Source organism: Oryzias latipes, chromosome 5 (assembly GCF_053564925.1).
Source record: "Oryzias latipes strain Hd-rR chromosome 5, Olatipes_Hd-rR_3.1".
NCBI lineage: Eukaryota > Metazoa > Chordata > Actinopteri > Beloniformes > Adrianichthyidae > Oryzias > Oryzias latipes.
In genome coordinates, this window is record NC_136241.1 from 3273563 (window position 1) to 3297586 (window position 24024).

At 42.0% G+C, this 24024-nt stretch overlaps 3 protein-coding genes and 1 pseudogene across 4 annotated transcripts; 1 reads left to right on the plus strand and 3 right to left on the minus strand.

Moving 5' to 3' along the window:
* The first annotated feature begins 369 nt into the window (after nt 1-369).
* ora4 (olfactory receptor class A related 4) lies at nt 370-2733 on the plus strand. 2 transcript variants are annotated; one of them, XM_078946844.1, is made up of 3 exons: nt 1290-1514; nt 1589-1798; nt 1877-2733. In XM_078946844.1, exons 1-3 carry the CDS (start codon nt 1428-1430, stop codon nt 2606-2608), a joined length of 1029 nt encoding a protein of 342 aa, XP_078802970.1. In that variant the 5' UTR covers nt 1290-1427; the 3' UTR covers nt 2609-2733. The 2 variants fall into 2 exon arrangements, with proteins under 2 accessions (XP_004086185.1, XP_078802970.1); XM_004086137.4 differs by having other exon boundaries at nt 370-1514; nt 1589-2733.
* A 1039-nt stretch (nt 2734-3772) lies between these two features.
* ora3.1 (olfactory receptor class A related 3, tandem duplicate 1) lies at nt 3773-6056 on the minus strand. The gene is made up of 4 exons (XM_023954660.2): nt 5696-6056; nt 5246-5509; nt 4089-4334; nt 3773-3985 (listed from the first exon to the last, which is right to left on the minus strand). The coding sequence occupies exons 1-4, from the start codon at nt 5975-5977 to the stop codon at nt 3773-3775; spliced, it is 1005 nt and encodes a 334-aa protein (XP_023810428.2). The 5' UTR covers nt 5978-6056.
* A 959-nt stretch (nt 6057-7015) lies between these two features.
* On the minus strand, nt 7016-15344 carry LOC101158998 (olfactory receptor class A-like protein 4). The gene is made up of 4 exons (XM_004086135.5): nt 13040-15344; nt 12578-12841; nt 10769-11020; nt 7016-7784 (listed from the first exon to the last, which is right to left on the minus strand). Exons 1-4 carry the CDS (start codon nt 13388-13390, stop codon nt 7572-7574), a joined length of 1080 nt encoding a protein of 359 aa, XP_004086183.1. The 5' UTR covers nt 13391-15344; the 3' UTR covers nt 7016-7571.
* Nucleotides 15345-16278: 934 nt separating this feature from the next.
* On the minus strand, nt 16279-18173 carry LOC101158750 (olfactory receptor class A-like protein 4; annotated as a pseudogene).
* Nucleotides 18174-24024: the final 5851 nt, after the last annotated feature.

Genomic DNA, 24024 nt, shown 5'->3' on the forward strand with positions numbered 1-24024 from the left:
GAAAAAAGAGGAGAACAAGAGGGAGTCAGATCTTTCATTTGTTCACTCATCCACAGTTGTATGCATATCTATTTGCTTTCATTTGGTTTTTCACTAAACAACCTCAAACTTCAACATTTTAATTATCTTTATTCCACTCACTGTTATAAACATCTACCTCCATATGGGGAGATGGTCAGTTTTTATTTCACTTTTTCATTCTTTTGCTGTTGGTGCTTTGATATTTTTATCGTAAATATATATATATATATTTTACCATTACCAATAAAATATAAATTATAGCTTTGTTTTTTTTCTGGGAAATGTCATTAGGTATCACACCAAGCAAATAAAGCAGTATATTTGGTTAAGTTGTTTAAATCTTTACTATTTTCAGTTTAAAAGTGTCAGTTTGGCTGAATATGCAATGTTTTTCACTAAACTTTCTCTACAGTTTGGCTAAGACTCTTACTGAAGGTGTACTCTCCAGCAAATGACAGAATCATTAAAGGCCATAAGATAAACATTAGCTTTAATAAAAAGTTACAAAGGCAAAAGAAAGAAAAAACAAAAGAAACTTTCGTACCTGTGAACTTTATTTTGGTGACCCCCCCTTCCATTGATGTGTTCTTCCTACCATGACAAAGGTGGATAAAGGTGGAAAGATTTCATGGAATCTATGGACACCAGTGAAGATCACAAATCATTGAAGAAAAAAGGTTCAGAGCTCTGTCTAGTGGGTCTAGATGACCCGACTCCCAAAGTTAAAGTTCCTAGGATAGCACAAGGGGTTTTAAACAAGTATCAAACTCAATTTTCCAACAGTTAATTCCAGACACATTTATAAGATCATGGAAACTAAAAGTATAAAAGTGCGCCAAGATGAATTCACTTCATGCTGTAATTGCAGTTTCCCAAGAGAAAAGGCTTGAAACCAGGTGAATAATTAATACCAAGGGAGAGCACGGATGACTGACTGGAAGGATGAAAAGTGCTGAAACTGTTGGGTCACCTTGAATGACCTCAGATTTTATTAAAACATTGGTTACATTTCCCTGATCGTCCTCTAAATGTTAACTTTTGTGATTATTTCATCACGCCTGTTGATGCAACAATGCACCAAACACTTCCGCTCCAAAGTTTCTTTAATTAAGCATCGACTATAGTAAAGCAAAATCATAATTGACATTCTTATCCTAGCTGGAAATAAATTCAGGTGTCCAGAGATAAAATCAAACTTGATGAAGAGGAAGCATTTTGCGTGGCGCAGATGAGTGACGCATGGCGGTAGCATGGAAAGTGCCAACAGATTGGGTTAAATGGACTGTGAGCGGGCTCAGCAAAGGCTTGTTTTCCCTGATCAGCCGATATAAAACAGCAGGACAACAGGCTTGTGTCACACACATGCTCCTCACAAAAAGCCACGGTTCTGAGCAGAAGATGAAGCCATGTCGAAAGTCCTCACTTTAGACGCTATTTTGTTTGGGCTACTGGTGTTCTCTGGCCTTCTGGGAAACACGTTGGTGATATATGCGGTAAGAAAACGTTCTCATGGTTGGATGGGATTTTTTAGCCTCTTTTTGACCTCTCTTTGCCCTCTTCTTCCCAGGTGTTTCAGTCAGCGTTTGAAACTCCACCTGGGAGACTGTCGCCCTCCGATACAATCCTGGTTCATTTGTCTCTGGCCAACCTGCTGACCTCACTGTTCCGCACGGTGCCGATCTTTGTGTCGGACCTGGGCTTGGATGTGTCTCTGTCTCCTGGTTGGTGCAGAGTCTTCATGCTGCTGTGGATGTGGTGGCGAGCTGTGGGTTGCTGGGTGACTCTCACGCTAAGCATCTTCCACTGCACCACTCTGAAGCGACATCACGTCTCACTGGGTCCTCTTGTATTACAGAAGGAGAAGCGTCGAGTGTGGATTATTCTGGGACTGGTTTGGGGAGCTAACTTGGCCTTCTCCATCCCTGCTCTGGTTTATTCCACTCATGTTTACAGCAACGCCACCGTGGATCTGATGGTGATCAGCTCCACTACCAGACCTCTGCTTGGCTGTATATGGGAGTTCCCCACCACCCAACAAGGCTCAGCCTTTGCATTCACTTCTCTTGCTCTTAATGAAGTCTTTCCACTGGTTTTGATGATTTGCACCAACGTGTCCACGCTCCACGCTTTGGCCAAGCACATCCGAGCTGTGACCTCCTCCATGGAGTCAGGAGGAAGCCACGGGGAGGTCAACAAACTCGTCTCCACTGAACGTAAAGCAGCCCACGTAATCATGTTGCTGGTTGCTCTCTTCGTGGTCTGCTGGGTCCTGCAGGTTGCCGCCGTGACGTACTACAACCACAACAGGGGGCTGCATGCAGAAGGATTACTGACGGTGGCCCACTTCTCTGCCTCCACGTTTGTGGGGTTCAGTCCCATGGTGGTGGCCCTGGGACATGGCAAGCTGAGAAAGAAGATCATGGGCATGATTCTGGTGTGGACTAAAGCTTTTCACTGTTCCAGCAAAGACACAGGAAGGAAGAGACCGTCGCCAAAGAAGAAGAAACTAAAAGTCTTTGATGTTCAAGAAGAGATGAGGGTCATAAACATCAGGGAGTGTAAAGCCTTAAATGATAGAAGAGAATGAGGATGGATTGATATGTTGGAATATATTTACTCAATGACAGACTACAAATGGAATAGAAAAAAGGCTTTTTGGTTAATTTGATGTCTTTATTTTTGTTGCTTTTGTAGGGCAAACAGATTCCTGTTTGAACGACATTCTGGAGGGTCACAGATTCAGCATCAGGGCTTTCTCTGACATGACAGACTTTATTTCCTGATTTAAATAAACAGTAAATGTTTGCTTATTGGAGGAGGCTGTTTTCCAGATCATCCTCCATCAATAGCTGCATTTAAATGGGCAAAAGTAATGGGAAAGAACGCCTGATCGGAAGAAAAATGCGTCATGTAAACACGCCGTTCAGAATACTCTGCCCCGATCAGACTCATTTGGATCAAAATTTACTTCCGATGGAGATAGATGGGTAATGCAGATTGTTGATCCGATCGTTGTTCATGTAAACGGTTCATTCTGATCATGTGTCAGTACTGCTCTGGTTTAACGTCACGCATAGACGGTATTTCTCTCCAGAGAAAGCTTTGGAGCTCAAACAGGACCGACCGGCTTTCGTGCCCTGTGACGTCTGGACCCTGCGCGGTTCGGGCTCGGGTGCCGGTGGACCGAGTGAACTGTGTCTCTGAGCAGAGCAGCCGGATTTATATTCATGTGTGTTTGAGGGGAGGGGGGGATGCTTTGTTACGTGTGCGTTTTGTTGTTTGTTTGTGTGTGTGACTGCGATCCGTCCCGCTTCTCTGGGTTAGCGACTGCCGGACTCAGGAGAACTGTGTGTCCAATCAGAGCTCGGACCGCCAGCTCACACAGCGGCTTTGGGGCGGTGTGTAAACTTTTCAAAGCAGAAAAGTCTCTCAGTCCTTAGAAACCGTTCATACAATCACATGGATTTGTGTTTCCAGTCGTGTCCCGACAAAATGAAGGCTGATGTTATTCCCACATATTTACGTGCAGCCAGGATGCAGATTGCAGCTTTTCCCGCATGGATTTTGTGTTAATCAAACAGGGCTAATGTTGTTAGCGCTTGTGTTAGCCTCTCTCTTTTTTTTATTGTAAAAAAACAACAAAAATCCTGTGCTGTTTGCACAAAGACTTCTTTGATGAATTGAAAATGTCAACAGTTGTGAATATTTTCCTCACACAGCTTCAGCGGTGTGCAGTTGCCGGGCAGTTCTGTCAGTAAGTCAGCGATGACTTGATACAAGAACGCAGCCCACGATGGCCAACCGCCAGGACAGCAGGAGACAAGGCGATGAAGAGGATCTGGGCAAAGCGAGCGATGACCAGGAGGAACTCGGATGAGGTGCCTCGGTTGTAGTTGAAGTAGTTTACAGATATAACGCTGGTTCCCCAGGACACAGTGAAGAGCAAAACAAGAATAAGAATCACCTGGAAAACAAGAAAAGGATATTTGAATGATCCAATAACAGATTTGTAACATAGGTGGGTCTAGAAACCTTTTCTGGACGTACGCTGTCATTCTTTTTCTTACCTTGGCAGCTCGTTTCTCAGCTGGTACCCGCTTTACGACTGGTGCATCTTGGACTGATTTCCTTGTCCTGCCGTATGTGTGAAGCGTGTAAAGGGAGCTCAGGTTGGTCACTGTCATCAAGACAATAGGCAGGGTTTCATGGATCACCATGGACGTGGTGGCGTAGGCCAGGCCGCTGTAGCTGGACGGGAAGTTCCACACACAGCCCAGGAGGGGGCGTGTTGTGCTGCTGATCAACATGAGGGTCTGAGAGAAGAGAAGGAAACAAGAAAGCAGAGCAGACACTCACTTTGAGATGAAGGTGGGTTTCTTTAAAATAGGAAATTGGCTATAATAGATATATTTTTTAAAACTCTTTGAAGCAGTTGGTTACTATCCTGAGAGTTTTTTCTGTGGTGTTCAGAAAAGACAAACATTTCCATTTCTGTTTTGTTTTCAGTTTGGTTTTGTATAAACTTGTTTGCGTCATTTAAATTTAATCTGAACTGAATTACATTTTAGAAAATCTTGACATCATAAATATGGGAAAAGAATGCAATCTCATAATGTGTTCACATTTTCTTTCGTCTCCGTGTACTGCTAATTGTCTCTGCACAAAAAGATTCAAACTTAAGAAAAACACAGAAAAAAGCCCCACGATGCTAAACGTCATACAACAAGTTTTTGCAAAGAGAGACAGATTTGGTGAGGTTAAATGCAAATGAACTATTTAATGAACATTTTTACATGAAAACAATGTTTTTGCCAAAATTACTGTCAATTTTTCACTCCCATTCATTCCCAGTTAGCTTATCATACTTAGCATGTTTTGTCTGGCAGTCCGTCGTGATATTAACCTCCTTGAAAAAGGCCACAATCTCTTGGTATATTAGACAGACACAGTTATTGTCATGGTTTGGTTTTCTTTGCCTTAGTTTTTCCTTCTGTTTTTGTTCTGTCATGATTTGAGTTCTGGGACAGTGTTGTAACAGGATTACAATGGCTTCAAAGGTAATTTAGCCTATCACAATCAAGAATTTGTCCACAGTTTTTAGAACATGCTTTAATATTATTGATTTTGGACCAGTGGAAAGTTGAACACGGGGCTGCATTCAGCCCATGGGATGGACTTTTGACATGTCTGGTGCAAAATTTATTGATATATTTCTTCCTCTCACCTCAGTGCTGTTTGCATTACCATTAGTGGAGAAGATATGTGCAGGAATGGAGTAAAGGAGGTTGAGGATCCAAATGGAAAGCAGGTTTAGCAGCAGAGTCTTAGGAACGCCTCGAGAAGCTTGAAGGTTTCCAACAGAAGGAGCCACGCGCCTCAGAGTCTGGAGGTGGAACACGCTGAGGTAGAACGTGGACCACACATTGACCGATCGCAGCCACACCCAGACTCCCATGAGGAACTGACACCGTTCTCTGGACAGAAACAGCTGTGGAGAAGATGCATCCCTTTGTTTCATGGTTGCTTGTCTTTTTTTTAGATACTTTTCATGACCTGTAGATTTATGCGAATAATAATCTGTTTAGTTTTTAAATAAAATAAATGTGAAAAAATGACACAAAAACTGTTTACTGTGACATCCAGTTTTCATGCAGGTAATTAAAATTTTACATACCTGGATCCCAAAGTCTGACATGACAAGCAGAATATTTCTCATGACGGACACCATCAGGTTGGACGCTGCCATGTTTATGATGATGATGTTTGAGTTGTGAGCCACTCTACGATCCTGGATGACACTCTTCCCAACAACCACAATGACAGTGGTGTTACCCAGAACGCCCAGCACCACCAGAATGGCATAAAATACCGCTTGTAAAGCAGACATAGTGGTCTGAAGTCCCGTACCCAAAAGCTTAAAGGTTTTATCCGGTCCAATAGGTCCAGTAAAATCCATAAATTCGGTATCGGCTCCAACAGCCAGCCTTAAGAAAGCCTTTTCTTCATTTTGGATCAATCAGCAAGGTTATCAATCTACTGAAAGAGTTCCATGTTCATGTTCTGCGACCTGATGCTGTCCTCCACAGAACCATTTCAGGAAAAAGTAGTTTGTCTTGTCATTCATTGTAAAGAAAAAGTTCTTCTATAAATATATTAGCTTCTGTTGGTGAGAGAGTGTCAAAGCACAACAAAGCATTAGACTCAAGGGAGCAGAAGGTTCATGTTAATAAAACCCCAGAGATTAATCAGCTTCTCTGATGGAAACATGCTTACTTTGCATCTCAATATCTGCAGCATCACCCAAGAGAAACGGAGAACGTTTGGATGTGAGAGTGCATGTGCTCTGCAGCCAGACAGGCCTCTAAACAAATCCTTTTCAAAAAATCAAAAAGAATGCAAATACATGGTATGGTTTTGAAGAACATGAAATTAAAATCAATCAAAATCTTTAAATCTTGTTCTGAACCAAAGAGCTGAAATAAATATTCATATCAAAAACTTTTGGATCAATGGACATGCATCCATTGTTGCAGGAACACTAAAAATAGCAAATTTCTAGATAACAAAAGTCCTTTTTGTTCTTTTTTGGCTTTAACAACTTTTCAACGTACTCTTGAATACAGGGGACTCAGATGGTAGAGCAGGTTGTCCAATGACCGAAGGGTCGGCGGTTCAATACCCACACCCCCAAGCTAGCTGTCGTTGTGTCCTTGGACAAGACACTTCACCCTCCCTGCCCCCAGTGCAGCTGCACTGGTGTAAAAGTATCCTTTGTATCCCATTGATGTGACATCCCTAGGATGACAAAGGTGGATACATGTCATCTTTTGCCTGAAAGCCTTGATCAGACATATTGGTTTATTTATTACAGTCTTCTGTAACACAAGCTCCTATATAATAGTAATAATGGATTAGATTTATCTGCGCTTTTTCTTGTTGCTCAAAGCGCTTACAATGTGTCCATTATTCATTCACTCCTATTTCTTAACCCTTGTGCTATGCTAGGCACTTTAACATTGGGAGTTGGGTCATCTAGACCCACTAGACAGTGCTCTGAACCTTTTTTCTTCAATGATTTGTGATTTTCACTGGTGTCCATGGATTACATGAAATCTCTCCACCTGAAAACGGGAATATTGATTCCCAAAATGTCATTGACGTCACTAAACATATTTTACTTAAACGGGAATTTATCATGATAAAATAATCGTTATAATCGTAATAATAGTTTTATTCCCTATTTTTCAGGCTTTTGCACAGATTAGTTTTACTTTGAGATTTTTTTAATTATGACATCCAGCTCTTAGTCTGTGAATGTAAGAATCGAGGATGTAGTCCTCATTTCTAAGATCATGTTTTTTAGATACAAGCAAAAAACATTGAAATTATATTATTGGAATAACCAAATGAGAACCATAACTATCTTTTTATTGAGGACCAAAATCAGTTGGACAGAATCCACCATGCCATTTCCTTTCTCTCACAAAAACATACATTCAAAGTCATGACATGTCAGTGATTCTTCTTCTTCCACAGCTTTAGCATTTCTGTCAGTAAGTCAGCGATGACTTGATACAAGAACGCAGCCCACGATGGCCAACCGCCAGGACAGCAGGAGACAAGGCGATGAAGAGGATCTGGGCAAAGCGAGCGATGACCAGGAGGAACTCGGATGAGGTGCCTCGGTTGTAGTTGAAGTAGTTTACAGATATAACGCTGGTTCCCCAGGACACAACAAAGAGCAAAACAAGAATAAGAATCACCTAGAAAAAAAATCACAGAAAGTAAAATAATTTATTTAGTAAATTGGTGACAAACTTACAGCATTTTAGAGACAGCGACAGTGCTGTTCTTTTTTAAATTGGACTTTAAAAATGGTTTAAAACAAACAAGAAAACCCTTAAATGTACCCAATGAAATTAAAAATTTTAAAGGAATCTTTTACTCTTATGAAAATTCTTCCCTACCAAGGGGCAACCTTAATAACCCTTCTTTGACACAGTGCTTTGACCAACCATAGGGGGTGGTTACAGAAGCACCCTAATGTTAAAAGTGCAACTTTAAATTTAACCTGTATAAAGTCCAGTTCAACATAACTCCAGTGTGGACATTCTTTAGATTAACCTAACTAGGGGTATTGTAGCTGCCACTTTTTCTTTTGAACTTAGTGTGTCTTTTTTGATAAGTTTTACGATTATTTTAAATGTGTAGATTAAGTTAGAAAAAGCAGAAAAGGAAAAAGAGAAAAGAGAGCACGACGTAAGGCAGACGTAAGATCCAGAAGGAAGATCAGCAAGAAAAGAAAATTAAGAAAGAAAGGATGTCCTAATTCCCAACGAGGTTCTAATTCTCTTTTTGGCAGCATACAGCCAACGAGGTATGTTTATTGTATGTTGGCATTTTTATTGTGAGTGTAAATGTTTATTTTCGAAATTTGTACTTGTTTTGATAAGCATTAATTGTTTTGTTTGTGCTTTCTATAGTTTTCATGGTGTGTGTGTAAGACAATAAAGACACCCGTTTAGGAAAACCACTTGTGTCTGGACTGACTGCGAGGGAATTACAGGTATAATGATTAATCAAATTAGACAATGAATCATTTTCTATTCCTACAATCGACCAGATGGATCTGTCTGAGGCATGTTGATAATCAAACCGATCTGACCAGTAGGCAAGTTGATAATTGTACCGCCCTTGTTTCAAAATGAGATAAATGTATTGTTTATTTGTTTTAACTCGGATCATCTTGGGGTTAAGAAGGGTTTTGCAAAGAGCAGCAGGAGAGCTCTTTTTGTTTGAATCTTTTTTTAGTTTTTGCTGTTGTATTGCTGTTGTATTTTCCAACAGCAATTTTCCAATTGCTGTTGGAAAATACCGTTTCATTGAGTCACAGTAGGTTCATTTTACTATAACATAAAAACAACCAAGTGCATCACAGCGAACAACACACAAGTGATGTCAGCAAAAAGCGATCAGTCCATCATTCCAGTCCAATGTGTGGAAAGACTTTGAATTTAGCAAAGACATGTGACCAGAATGTTCTAAGAATGTTCCCTTTGGATTCTTTGGATGTGGAAAACAACAGTGGGCTGAACTTTAGCAGACTAAAATGTGAATGGATTTGACATTCATTCTAGTTTACTTGTTTGTTTGTTTGTATGAGGTTCCGTTTGTGCCAAAAATCTGTTTTTGTGTCCACTGTCTATGTCTTTGGTTTATTGTCTATGTCTACTGACCGAGTTCATTGAACATTGGTTCATGCGTTATGAGTAAAACTTTGCATTTGTCTTTGTTATAGCCCCTGTCGTCTGACTTTGTCGTCAGGAAAGTCCTTAGTAACCGTTGCTACTGTCGTAAAACTAAATAACTTAAAACGGTAAAGTGAAACCGTTGTACACATGCAACCCCCCTTTCTGGCAGTGCGCGTTTGCAGGAATATCAATAAAGTTTTGTTTTTTTAAACGTGTTTCGTTCCGTGGTAGTACAGGAAACTATTTTCCGGCCGTACAAAGGACTTTTCTGACAACTTTGCCCAAATTTGAAATACAACAAGATCTAAGGACAGGACATGGTGAGACAACGAAGCTAACCACACTAGCAATGGTTGTTAAGGATTTTCCTGATGGCACGTAAAACGACGTAGCTAACGACACTAGCAATGGTTGCTAAAGACTTTCCTGACGCCATAGTTAGACAACATGGGGTAAGGATAATGACAAAGACAAATGCAAAGTTTAAGCATAAAGCAAGCATATACATCACAAAGTAAAAACAGAGTAATAATCAAAGTAACATGGGCATGCAGAAGATTTTGCTTAGTAGTACATAGACATGAACCAATGTTCAATGAACTCGTTCAGCAGACATAGACAATGGGCCCAAAACATAGACAGTGGACGCAAAAACACGATCAGTAGACATAGACAATGGACCAAAGACCAAGAATCTGGAAAACTTCACTGTTCAGTACCAGGTGTTAACACAAAATACTTTTAGCAGATTCTGAAGTTGAGAAAAGCAGCTTTACCCTGATATGACTCTGTATTATGGGGAATTGCTCATGCAACCAAAAGTAAACCAACTGAATGTGAGGCTGAATCAGAATCTGTTGGAATTCCACTGATTGCAAAACGGTCGAATTGTTACAGTCGTTCAAAGAGCATGTGTTATGTTGCTGTCTTGGTAACAACTCCGGTGTCAAAGGGTTATTATGAAACTTACAGTAAGTTGTTATCATATTGATTCTCCAAGCTAGGTCTGTAGGCACGGTCTAGCTGAGCCCACTGTCAAGAGGACCCTTGGGTACCAAGGGAGAATGAAGACAGTGAGTAAGAGTGGGCAATGATTTCCAATACTCATGTCAACACAGCTGTTTAAGGCTGTGCCTGTAAAGTCTCTGGTACTTGGAGAGGTGGCCATGCAAAAGCCATTGGTCACCATAACTATAGGAATTTTGTTAGGCTGAATGAGTCCTTCAAGCCCAGCTGGCTTGAATGATCCCCAAAAAGGCTGATAGGCAGTGCCAGTCCAATCAGGTTGAGTTTAAGCAGCTGCAAAGGCAAAAACACAGGCCCGACAGGAGTTGAGGGAGGTCATGGAGAGGGACTAATAGTCTCTTACAAATTTTGGCAAATCATTTGGGCCCCGATAAGGGAAGTAGCTCTCCAACAAATTTGTGCCGTCTCCAGTGCACCAAAGGAGGGATTTATTGGTAAAACATAAAGGCTTTGTAACTTTTTTTTCTTACCCTGGCAGCTCGTCTCTCAGCTGGTACCCCCCTTATAACGGGTGCATGTTGGATTGAGGTTCTGGTCCTGGTTCTGCTGTATGTATGAAGCATGTAAAGGGAGCTAAGGTTGGTCGCTGTCATCAAGAGAATAGGTAGGGCTTCATGGATCACCATGGACGTGGTGGCGTAGGCCAGGCCGCTGTGGCTGGACGGGAAGTTCCACACACAGCCCAGGAGGGGGCGTGTTGTGGTGCTGATCAACATGAGGGTCTGAGAGAAGTGATGGAGGTAAGAGAGCAGAGCAGACACTCACTGTGAGATGAAGAAATATAGTTTTGATACTGGTCTAGAACGTGCGCTACATGCCCTGTGTGAACGTAGCAATAGTTGAACAGAAAAGTTAAGTTCTAATTGTGTATACCAGTGACGTACGTTAAGGGTTATCGCTGGTGAGGCACTGATTCTTTCAGTCAGATTTACAAATAAACGTGAGGCCCCATATATATGCTAGAGACATCCTATGACATAGACACATCCTCCCCCACACAGTGGACTACCGTTTACTTGTAAATTAAGTCTATCCATCCCTCTTTCTGGGTCAATAATTTCAGTTTTTCAATCTTATTTTAGTTTAAAAAGTCTCTGAAAATATGTTGGTGCAAATTTGGTCATCTATTATTTATTACTTTACGATTTGATTGAAAGCCTAACTTTGAGACATTTTTTAATGATTTGTCATTTTTGCAGTTAGCCTTAACCACTGATTGTATAAGAGAATTAGACTGAGTATGAAGTCAACCACAGGGTCTTACTTTTTGTTCCAATAGAAGTAAATTCAGTCACCATTTTTTTGCGATAGGTATGTTGGAACCTGAAATCATCAGTAAGCAGCAGATTAAGCAGAGTTGGTCTGAGTCACCGTTTCTATGGCAACCACTTTTGCCAATGTTGGAAGTCAACACCCCTACCACTTGAAAGCGGGTTCATGAGAAGTCAGTCAACTGTTTCTAAAGTTTGACTAATGTCAATTCTCATGAACCCGCTACCCACCTCACTCAGTTCTGTTCTCAAGTGCAGTCAATGATCAGAGCAAAACAAAATAACTAAGTCTTATTTAAATTTTATTAGCAAAATTGAGGAACCAACAAGAGCCCTCTAAATTGAGGCAAAGCTGCTGCCGGCCTCACCTTCTGTCTTCTCAATGTCTTCTTCTTTATGCGATCACTAAATAAACCGCAGGAGAACTGGAAATACAATACCTTTTAAATAGAAAGTGAGGAATAAAGTAATAAAAATGTGCTCAATGTCAATGCTTTTTAAAATAAAGGATTAAATATTAGTAAAAGCAGGGTAAACTAAAGGCATGCGCTCAAACCAATTGGCATGGGATCGCACAATTTGCCTTAAAGCAGAGTTCGGTGCTACCTCACCTTGCAGACTATGCTATAATTAAACAGGAAATATGCAAAACACAGCAATTTTGAGTAAGAAAATGAATGTAATGATTAGAATAATATATATAAACTGTATTTTTAACAAAAATTAGACAATGAACCCCACCTTGCCCCTGGTGGTACGCGGGCGCCTGTGTTTGGCAGCGGAGCCGCCACCAGTGTGTGATTGTGTGTGTGACTGGGTGAATGGGTCTGGGACTGTAAAGCTGTTTGTCCTTGTAGGTAGAAAAGAGCTATACAAGTATACGCCATTTTACCATTTACCACATGTGTTTCATTGTTAGTATAGCGGTACAACTTATGATGGCAGGTGAGGCACTGCCTCCTGTGTCTCCTGACTGCACATCCCTAGTGTATGTGTCATTCCTCTCACCTCAGTGCTGTTTGCATTGCCGTTAGTGGAGAAGATATGTGCAGGAATGGAGTAAAGAAGGTTGAGGAGCCAAATGGAAAGCAAGTTTAGCAGCAGAGTCTTAGGAACGCCTCGAGAAGCTTGAAGGTTTCCAACAGAAGGAGCCACGCGCCTCAGAGTCTGGAGGTGGAACACGCTGAGGTAGAACGTGGACCACACATTGACCGATCGCAGCCACACCCAGACTCCCATGAGGAACTGACACCGTTCTCTGGACAGAAACAGCTGTGGAAAATGTTCTGTTAATTATGACTTTTTCTAAACTGCTCCTGGTCATTAAACATGTTAACAACAGTAATTGTTTAAAGGAAGAACAATTTCATTCTAAATAAATATTTTTTGCATGAAATACTGGCTACACATAAAATAATGCATTCCTTTTTTAAAAATGTTTAAAGGGCAGTAAATCCAAATTTTACAAACCTGGATCCCAAAGTCTGACACGATGAGCAGAATATTCCTCATTATGGACACCATCAGGTTGGACACTGCCATGTTTATGATGATGATATTTGAGTTGTGAGCCACTCTACGATCCTGGATGACACTCTTCCCAATAACCACAATGACAGTGGCGTTACCCAGAATAGCCAGCACTACCATGATGACGTGACAAACAATTTGTACATCAGAGACTGGCACTTGAAGTCCAATTCCCACATGTTTAGGGTTTTCATCCCTTCCTTCAGGTCCAACAAAGTCCTTGATTTTTGCAGCAGCTTCATCAGCAGGCCTTAAATCGAGCTGCGTCTTCATTCTGGACACAGCAGACATAGTAGACTCACTGTTAATCTCTCTGCTGATGTGGAGCTTTGTTCTTCTCCCTGTTTTGGTCTATCACTTGAAGGTCTCCGCTGCAGAGCCAAAGGAAGAAGAGGCTCCTGCCTGTTCCATCTTTGATAAAAATCTGACTTCTGCGAGCCGCCTTCGATATATGAACCCCTGTTGGTTCCAAGAAAGCGACAAAGCTTCACAAAACTCTGGGGAGAAAAACTTTCAAGGTAATAAAACACAGGAGAGTAATCAGCTACTCTAAATGAAGCCTCCTTACTTTGCATTTTGAGACCTGTCCCACATCTTGATTGAAGCCAAGAAGTTTGTGTTGTGTAGGGTGTGTTTAACAACAAGAAAACCCTGTCTACCCAAATTACGAGTATTAGCACCACCATAAAAAATTAATAAATACGTTTACGATTTTTTTTAATAAAAAACGCTGTAATTTTACTAGAATAAATGTGTACATTTATGAGAAAAAGTCATAATTCTACCAGCAAAAGCCATGCTTATTTGAAAATATAGCTGATGCTGTAAGCCCGCACATTATACACTCTAAAATCTATCAAAGCAGCTACTTATGGCGATACAATGAGGCTTTAGTTTATCATAGTTTAGTTTCTCATCTGAACTAACAAACATCTATCATCTATGTGCCATAGTACATTTGAAACTTTGCAACTATAGTGCTGACGAAAGTGCACCTGCCAGAAATCCACTCTTTGTGGGTCAAGCATCTGCCTCTAAAGAGACCCAGTTTCCTGGAAATTATTTTCTGTCTTTATAATTACAATTACTCAATGTTGACTCAGAAAAAGACTTTGCATGTCTTTGTTTGTGAAACCAATGATAAAGTAACTGCTTACTCTATGGGTTTCATATTGAAACGTCATGTGGTGTTGGATTCCCTCTGTCTTGCTGAGTGATTGATTGCCCCACCCTTTACCACCCTTTACCCAGCTGCAATCTCTCGCTTAGGCTCTAGCACAGTGTTTTTCAACCAGTGTGCCGCGGCACACTAGTGTGCCGTGGGAGATGGTCAAGTGTGCCGTGGGAAATTGCCCTCATTAATCATTCACTGATCTAAAAACATTTCCCATCTCCAGGAAATCAGCTCTTTGTTCATCCAAACAGGCCCTGATAAAACACTGAGTAGTTAGGAATATAAAAGATCTTAAAATTACTTTTTCTATGTGTTTATTTAATTCTATTAAAGACATTTTGATAAGAATGACGGTCCCGCCCCTTTAACTGTCTCCGGCAATCATTCTTGAAGGCTTAATCACATGTCATCAGTCTGACCAATCAGAAGTGCTTAAAGTCTTCACTTCCTTGTTCTTAATTCTGCTCATAAAGTCTCTCAGTTCCAACAAAATTACCAGCTAAAGCTCGTCTTTAGAGGTGTAGATTTCCACAGAGTCCGGTGTCAGACCGTGGAACAAGTAAACAAAACAATGAAACTCCGAGACGCGAGTCTTTCTGCCCTTTTTCGGCAGTTTTCACACTACATCTCCCATGATGCATTGTCCCAGCGCGCAATGAGTCGTCCGCGTGAAACGTCTTGAAACCACAATGAACAAACAGTTTCTAAATTTTCTAATTTAACTTTTATTTCATCTCTTAGAAAAAACAGCCGCAACTTCCTGCTTTTTCGGCCACAATTATCACAAAATGCACATGAGATTGCGGGGGAGGGGGCTGTCGATCAATACAGACCATGAATTTCTGCTTTTTTTGGGGGGATGCTGGTGTGCCGCGGGATTTTTGTCAAGGTTAAAGTGTGCCATGGCTCAAAAAAGGTTGAAAAAACACTGCTCTACCATATGCCCTGCTCCTTCATCCACTTGTTGCCTGATCGTCTGTGCACCTAGCTCAGTTGGATATAGCTCTCAGCCAAGCCAAGCCAGCCAGTCAGCCACAGCTCCAGTTTCCTGCCTCCCAAGTCAGCTCCTTTTTCTGAACTGCATCTGCTCAGCCCAGCTCCAGCCATCCCTTTGGATTCTCACACCTCACAAATAATAGTCTGCTACATTTATCCTCCTGCCTTGCCCTGCGCCTCAACATATACTGTCATGGTGCCTCTGTCAGTCTCCTCCCCCTCCCCTCTCAGCTTGGCTCCTGATGCGACACAGCTGGGACCACTCAACTCATCACCCTGACTGCCTTCATAAGGAGCTCCAGGACCAGTATTCATCACCAGTTCGTTGCCGCTGATGGTGCATAGCATGGTCTTCATGTTCTCAGTCATGGTTTTAAGCCACTGCCTAAGTCTTGCTCTAACCTTGTCTCCAGGAATCCATTACCACGAGTGGTCGCCTGAGTCTGCTGCATTTTTGGATCACAGCCTTGTCATCACCTCCTGTCGAGCCACAAGCCTCTGCCGATCCTTCAATCCACCACGAGCCTCTGCTGATCTTCCAGTCCACCACGAGATGGTCGAAGCCACCAGTGATGTCACGAGCTGACGAAAAACCTCCATCCTCATCGTGGGTCCTCTTCAGAGTCGGCTGCTCTGCCAACCTACCTCTGAACCAAGATCTGAATATTAAAGCCTTTTCAACTTACCCCCAAACTCACCTGTGTCTCCTTCCGGGTTCCAGCGTCTGGGTCTGTTTTGGTCCACTAATCATGACCTATGGGTCCTTTTTATTTGTTTTTGTTTACTATTTTTCTTAGAAAACAGGCTTTTGTCTCATAAATGTATGAATTTAAAATATAGGAAAAATTCAACTATACTATTGAAAAAATTGCCTTTTTAGTCACCATTCTACAAGCTTATTCTTGTTAATTTTTGCATTTATTCCTAGTAGTTTTGTGATTTTATTCTCTTAAAATTCCAACTTTTTTGTATTTTTGTTGCAGTTTTACAGTATTCTCTTCCTTTTTTTTTCTAATGACGGCCCTAAAACTGTCGTGACCAGAACAACATTCTTCTGAAAATCTGTAAACTTTCCTAGAAGTTAATGAAACCAAAAACAAATGAAGCAGGAACACCAAGCAAAATTAAAAAATGTGTTCAACCCTATAAATTACAATCAAATATAAAATCTTGCATTTGCAGTTGGTATTCAAATTCATTCATTCATTTTCTATTCCGTTTTATCCCTTTCGGGGTCACAGGGCTGCCGGAGCCTATCTCCGGGGAATTTTGGTCTCATCAAACCAAAGGATCTTCTTCCACTTGATCATGGAGTTTTCCACATGCCTTCTGTGTGAACTCTAGTCGAGCTCTAATATGTATTTTCTTCAACACTGGCTTTCTCATTACCACTCTCCCATAAAGCTTTGAGTGGTAAAGAACCTGAGCAGCAGTTGCTACTTGCACAGTCTCTCCTATCTCAGCAGCTGAAGCTTGTCACTCCTTCAAAGTAGTCGTAAGGCCTTGTTGGCTTCTCTCACAAGTCTCCTACTTGCACGGTCACTCAGTTTGTGAGGGCGCCCTGACGTAGCAGACTCACAAGTGCCATACTTGTACCTCTCAACAAACACTTTTCTGTGTTGCTTGGAGTGTTCCTCTGTCTTCATGGTGAAATGGTAGCCAGGAATGCCGCGTGGTTAACCACGCAATTTTAGGAAGGTAGCAAAAAACATTTAAGTTTTCATTACCTCAGTGCTGTTTGCATTGTCATTAGTGGAGAAGATATGTGCAGGAATGGAGTAAAGAAGGTTCAGGATCCAAATGGAAAGCAGGTTTAGCAGCAGAGTTTTAGGAACGGCTCGAGAACCTTGAAGGTTTCCAACAGAAGGAGCCACGTGCCTCAGAGTCTGGAAGTGGAACACACTGAGGTTGAACGTGGACCACACATTGACCGATCGCAGCCACACCCAGACTCCCATGAGGAACTGACACAAACCTTTGGACAGAAACAACTGGAAATAGACAGCTGGCACAAGTTAGTTTCTACCCACATCTCCCTATCAGCCCCTGCTGAAGCTTTCTGCAGGCACAGTTCATCACCATGCCCAAAAAACAAGCAGCCACATATTCACTTAATCTAAAATAACTGTTTTCCTGGGCGGTGAGGAAGACGGAGTGCTCAGAAAAATAAACCACACAAACATACCTCAATCCCCAAGTCTGACACGACAAGCAGCGCATTCCTCATGACGGACACCATCAGGTTGGGCACTGCCATGTTTATGATGATGATGTTTGAGTTTTGTCCCACACTACGGTCCATGATAACACTCTTCCTAATAACCACAATGACAGTGGTATTACCCAGAATGCCCAGCATTACTAGAATGATGTAAAGGCCACCTGTTCAATAGACACGATTGTCCGAAGTCCCATACCCACAAGCTTGGGGTCTTCAGTCTGTCCAGTGGGTTCAATAAAATCTTTCATATCCGTAACAGCTTTGACAACCAGTCTCACAAAAGAAGAGTTCTTCATTTTGGATTTCCCAGACATTGATGGACCCTGGTAATGCTTCTGCCGATGGATCATGTCTATTTATTCAGACGCCCAAACCCGTCTTTCACAGGGCAAATAAAAAACGGTTTTGTTACCTGTGACATTAAGCTAAAGAATGACGTTCTATGTTGTGCGTCATCCACTACAGAGTCAAAAAGCATCCCAATGTTTTAGAGCACCGGGAGAATACGGCTCGTTAATGAAACACAAGAGATTAATCAGCTTGACTGAGTAAAATGTGCTTACTTCAATATATGACCCTATGTAACATCACCCTTGAGGGAAAAGGAGACTTTTGTACTCTTACTTTTGCTCTATATCTTGCACGTGTGCTTCAGTTGTTGTTGCTACCTGCTCTCAAAAAACAAAGTAAAGTTCAAGGTAACGCCACCTGACTAGAAGTTTATTTATCTACTCTGGTGTATTTCCAAAGATAGGGTTTCACTAAAGCCAGCACATAAACAAAACACCCACACACATTTATTTTCAACCTTTTTATCTTTATTAATAGATAAAATACATGAGTGGGGTGGCCGTGGTGCAGCGTTGGGGCGGTTGACCCCCGAGCAGAAGATTTCAATGTGATTCCTGCCTTGCCTTGTGTCGAAGTGTCTCTGGGCAAGACACAGAACCCCACCTTGCCCCTGGTGGAAGGTTGGTGCCAGTTTTGAAAGCAGAGCCGACACCAGTGTTTAAATGTGTGTGTGACTGGGTCTGTGACTGTAAAGAGCTTTGGGCCTTCAAGGAGTGTAGAAAGCGCTATACAAGTACCGTGTTTTCATGACTATAAGTTGCACTTTAACCCTTTAACCCTCCTGTTATGTTGCGGGTCAAATTGACCCGTTTTAAAATTTGAACATCTAGGAAAAATAGTTAAAGTATTTTTTCAGCATGAAACTTCTTTTGCTTGCCTTATTTCGTGCAATCAACATATATTGTAAATTTGGTTCATCTCACATATTTGCAACCCCCCCCCTGCATGTTTATATCACATAGATACTGTTCGGGTCAATTTGACCCGGCAGTCAAACTGGAGGGACAAGGATGTCTTATTATTAGTAGTATTGCTTTCTTTGCAGCTGTGAGACATATTTCACCCCAATCACACACATAGACACACAAGCACGCACGCATGCACGCAAGCACGCACACACACACGCACAGGTGCCTAGGTGTTATGACTTTTGACAGGAACCATTTATGTTCTCGCGGGAAAACTCAACCCACATTCAGTGGACACTCAACAGGGGAGGGGCAAAACATATAAAAGATTCTCTGCATGGGAGTCCTTCCAACACACAGGCAGACCTTTACAAAATGAGCAGCAGAGGCAGAACGATGACAGTCCAGGAGGCTCTGGAAGTCATCACTGATCATGTTCAGAAGAAGACTATCTTGAGCTAAATTCTGATTCTAATGATTCTGATTTTGAACCAGATGAGGGAATTGCTATTCCTGTTCCTCCAATCAAGACATTCATATCAAAGAATGGTGAAGTAAATTGGTCTTCATCCCCAAATATGCGTCAGACAGACCTGTCTGCAGAAAACATAATAAAGACAGTGCCAGGGCCCACTAGGATGGCAGTGACTCATGTGACCATGTCAATTCAATTCAATTCAATTTAATTTTATTTTATTTGTATAGCCCAAATTCACAACAGTCGTCTCAATGGGCTTCGTATCGGTAATTGAAAAAGTAAAACATAAAATCGCGGTAAGGAAAAAACTCCTAAAAAAATAAAATGGATTCCGGAAAAAACTAAGAAACCTCAGGGGTGCCCACATGAAGGAGGGATCCTCCCCCAGGACGGAGAGGCGATTTACCAGAACTCTTAGAGAAGAATTAATTTATCTAACTCTACAACTACATATTTAAAGTCCAGCAGACGAGCTTTATCCAGATGGAGTTGGGGGGCGGTTGGTGGGACGGTCGGGGGCGCGAGTCGAGCCAGGATCCCGGTCAAGACCAGCATGACCTGTGCGAAATGTGCAAAATTAATTTGCACAAAGCACAGTGTGATGACTGATCACTCTTGTGCTGTGTATATGTACAGACACACACACAACTTCATATTGCTATTGCTTGTCTGTTGTATTGTGATTTTGTTTTTTTTTCTGGTTCACAGTGCATCTATGTAAAACAAAATTTCAAGATTATGTTTCAATGTTATGTAAAACTATTGTGTTTTATATGGTGGTCTTTCAAAAGTAATACAGTAGTGAAAATTTTGAAAAAAGTTTGAACATGTATATTTTTAAGAAAAACGATTGAATAATCTAATAATTGAACCACTACCTGTTAAGAGGTAAGGAACACCATTTCACTAGTTTTTGAAAGAATAATTAGTAATGGAGTTAGTGATTATATATTCACACTGCTTGTTAGGATTTCTTGGGTTTCAATTAATTAATAAAACCTTCACGAGTCAAATTGACCCAGGAACATCATCTCTGTTCCTCACAAACGAACATAACAGGAGGGTTAAGGATAAAGATTTCATGTAATCCATGGACACTAGTGAAGATCACAAATCATTGAAGAAAAATGGTTCAGCGCACTGTCTAGTGGGTCTAGATGACCCAACTCCCACTGTTAAAGTGCCTATGATAGCACAAGGGTTACAGTCTTAAATTTTCTACAAACTGAAGATGGCGCCCTATGAGGCAGTGCACCTATTGTGTAGATGTGGGGCGTAGAGGAAGGCAGCGTGAGAAAGGGGGAGAGAAATTTGGACCCGCTGGGGCATTACTCTTGACGGTAGTGAGAGTGAAGTTGCCAATCTTTACAAATCCAGTACGGGAGCAGTAAGCAGAGGATTCGTTCACCACCTTTGTTTACGACATTGCAGTCTATTTACTTTGAACAACACAAACATTGTAACATGAGTGTCACTTCTCTTCACAGCTCCCTAACTCATGATGTGGGATATCAACCCCTCCCATGAGTGGCCATAGGCAGGGCCAAGCCCTGGGTACCCACAACATTGTTTACAAAAGGGCGGAAGCCCTGTTTGACCTGCAGCTATCAGCTACGTGGATTGATGGATTTTTAGATGCTGTTTTGTGACTGAAAAAATAAATAAAAACTAACTCCGATTTGCTACTGCTGCATTTTTTTAAACACACACTGAGTGTTTGTGTGTGTGCTTAAGTCGTCGGTGTCTTTGTGAGCGCATATTTTGGAAGGAGGAAAGCAGAGCTCCGGCGTCCCGCGTGAACAACAAGGAGGGGGGTCAGGCGCTGAGCGCAAATGAGTCTGTGATCGCACATTCAGTTTGTGTTACCCTGTTAGGGAGAACAGTAAAAAAAAAGGTTTCCTCTAAAGAACAGAGCCTGGTTCTTTTATGAACCCACTCTGGAGGCTCTGAGGGTTCGAACATGGCGGGCACAGAGAGTCAGTGTGAGCGTTCCTGTTTAGCAGACTGTTCACATGGACACCCAGGTATTTAAAGGATGTGATAGTTATTATGGTGCTGGTATTAATGGTGACAGGGCTGTGTGCTCTCACCTTTCGTGGATCAAAGATGATCTCCTTGGTCTTTTTCTCGTTAAATATGAGATGATAATTATCACACTAGATTTGAAAGGAGGGGATTTCATCCATGTAGAGAGAAGGAGGGTCGTCTCTGAGCAATAGACTTCATCTGAGAATGTTCTTATGTAATTGTTAGGCTCACTACTCCTACAGTTGTTTGTGTACAATGTGTAAAGAGAAGGAGAGCAAACACAGCCCTGAGGAATACCAGTACTACAGAATTGAGCTGGGATAGATTGTTTTTGACTTTGACCAGCTGAACCTGTTAGTCAAAAAGGAGTACAGTAACCTTATCAAAAACGGGATTTACCTTCATATCAGAAAGCAACTGAACCAGGACATGAGGTTGTACTGTATTAAAGGCAGAGGAGAAGTCTACAAACACCTGTGCATAAGCCTTGGGGTTCTCTAGATCAGGGGTCGGGAAACATTTTGGCAGAGAGAGCCATAAACGCCACACACTTTTAAATGTAATATTGTGAGAGCCATACAATTTGTTTAAAACTCAAAATACAAGTGAATATGTGCATTTTATTTAATTTCAACACTTTTACAATACAATAAGTCTGTGGATTCATTTTAATACCGTGGTGCAGCGGTAGGGCTGTCGACTCATGATCGTAAGATTGCAGGTTTGATTCCCGCCTTGCACGCCCATGTGTCGAAGTGTCCTTGGGCAAGACACTGAACCCCACCTTGCCTCTGGTGGGAGGTTGGCGCCAATGTTTGGCAGCGGAGCCGCCATCAGTGTGTGAATGTGTGTGTGCATTGGTGAATGGGACTGTGACTGTAAAGCGCTTTGGGCCTTAGAAGGCCCTTAAGAAGGTAGAAAGCGCTATATAAGTATACGCCATTTACCATTTACCAACATTGTTATTGTAGCAGACGGAGTTGGACTGGGTGGCTGTTGGGTCGCGTTGTAAGTTCCGGAGTTCATTGAACGCATCAAGCAGAGATGCTGGTTGGCCCTCAGTTCTGTCACTCAGCCTGTTTTTGGGGAGTTTGGACCAATGGGGTTCAGCTATGGGCTGAATAAGTGAAATAGGAGGGCTGGTGCAGGAGCAGGGGAATATAAAGTGGGGAGGAGCGCTCTAGGCGGGAGAGACTCAGGAGTTGCTGGATAAATTGTATGGCGTTGGTTACGGCTTGCAGTAACCAGAATAAAGAATCTTAAAAGAGGTTAAGTCTCAGTGTGGGAAAGGGACACTACATTGTTATGCCTTCTCTAATAAATGATGAGTATTTCTTAGCATTAATGTGACTTCTGGTGCTGCATGGTGGTTTTGCTGATGGTCTAGTCTGGTTGATACGGGGTGAGTTTAAGCTTCATGCAGGCGTTGATACTTCCATCCGTTAAACATGATCGTTATTTGGTCTTAATGTCACGGTACCCCCAGCCAGCTCCTCCTCCTCGTCAGGTCCACCTGCGGACACCAGCTGTCCCGCCTCTTCCTCATCAGCGGCTGGACTCATAAGGAGAACCAGGACCTGTACTCGACGCTAGTTCGTTGTACTCCACGGTGCATCCTCTGGCCCTGTTCACGATTATTGTTCATGCTTCGTATACCTTGCCTAACTCTGTCTTGTTTCTGCCTGCATAGGATCACATCCACGTCAGTCACGCTCTGGACTCACAGACTCACCGTTTCTCTGGTCCCTCCTCGTCACCCCTCTGGACATCCTCCGGGAAGAACGGTGTTTGCCGCCAAGACCCTCCAACCATCCTCTAAACGTTCTCTCCTGGAACTCTGTCATTCCTCAAATTAAATCCATTACTTCTCATCCTCTTCGCTTGCCGAGTATTCCTTCCGGGTTCCAGCATCTGGGTCTGCCACAGCCTCGCTAGCCATGACACTTAAAGTTCTTTAGATGTGAGAAAGACTGCTCAGATTTGTCTGCGAGCCAGATGTGGCCATCAAAAGAGCCAGATATGGCTCGCGAGCCATGGGTTCCTGACCCCTGCTCTTTGAAATAAGATGCACTAGACAAGCAACTGCATCCTCTGTGCTACGGCCACGCTTATAAGCGAACTGAAGGGCTCTAACTGAGAACATACCTGTTTTGAGTAAGTTCACGATGAACTTTTCAAAACATTTCATGACCACAGATGTCAATGCGATTGGTCTAAAATTGCTGTTCATAGACGAGAAAGATGCCACATTTTTTGTGTCAGTTTTCTAATGATGGAGGACATGTATAAAGAAAATTATTCTTAAAAATTTATGTCTTTATTCAAATCGTGATGAATCAGGAGCAGGAGGTTGTGAGGGGGCTGTAAGCTAGTGGAAGCACACGTAAACAGGTAGATGACAGAAAGCAGAGGCAGGAATGCTCCGCGCCAAAGGTTCTGCCCACAACTCAGGTACAAATTCACCCGCCGCTCTACAGAAACTATGTCCTAGAAAACGACACAGGTGTTTTGATTTTCTCTGGCAATGGCGTAATCATACTTAAAAGATCACTGGAAGCTTTTTGGAAATAGATCAAAAGATGATCAGAGTAGTAATTTAAAGCAAATAAACACAGCACCAACACTATCCCATCTTTGAAAATCCTTTTGAAAAGTTCTTTCATTCAGTGACAGGCTTGTTCAAACACTTGAGTCGCTGCAGGAAAGCATTCTCTGTATCAGGAGAGAATGCTTTCGACAGGAGAAATGAGTTGTAAATAAATAAGTTGC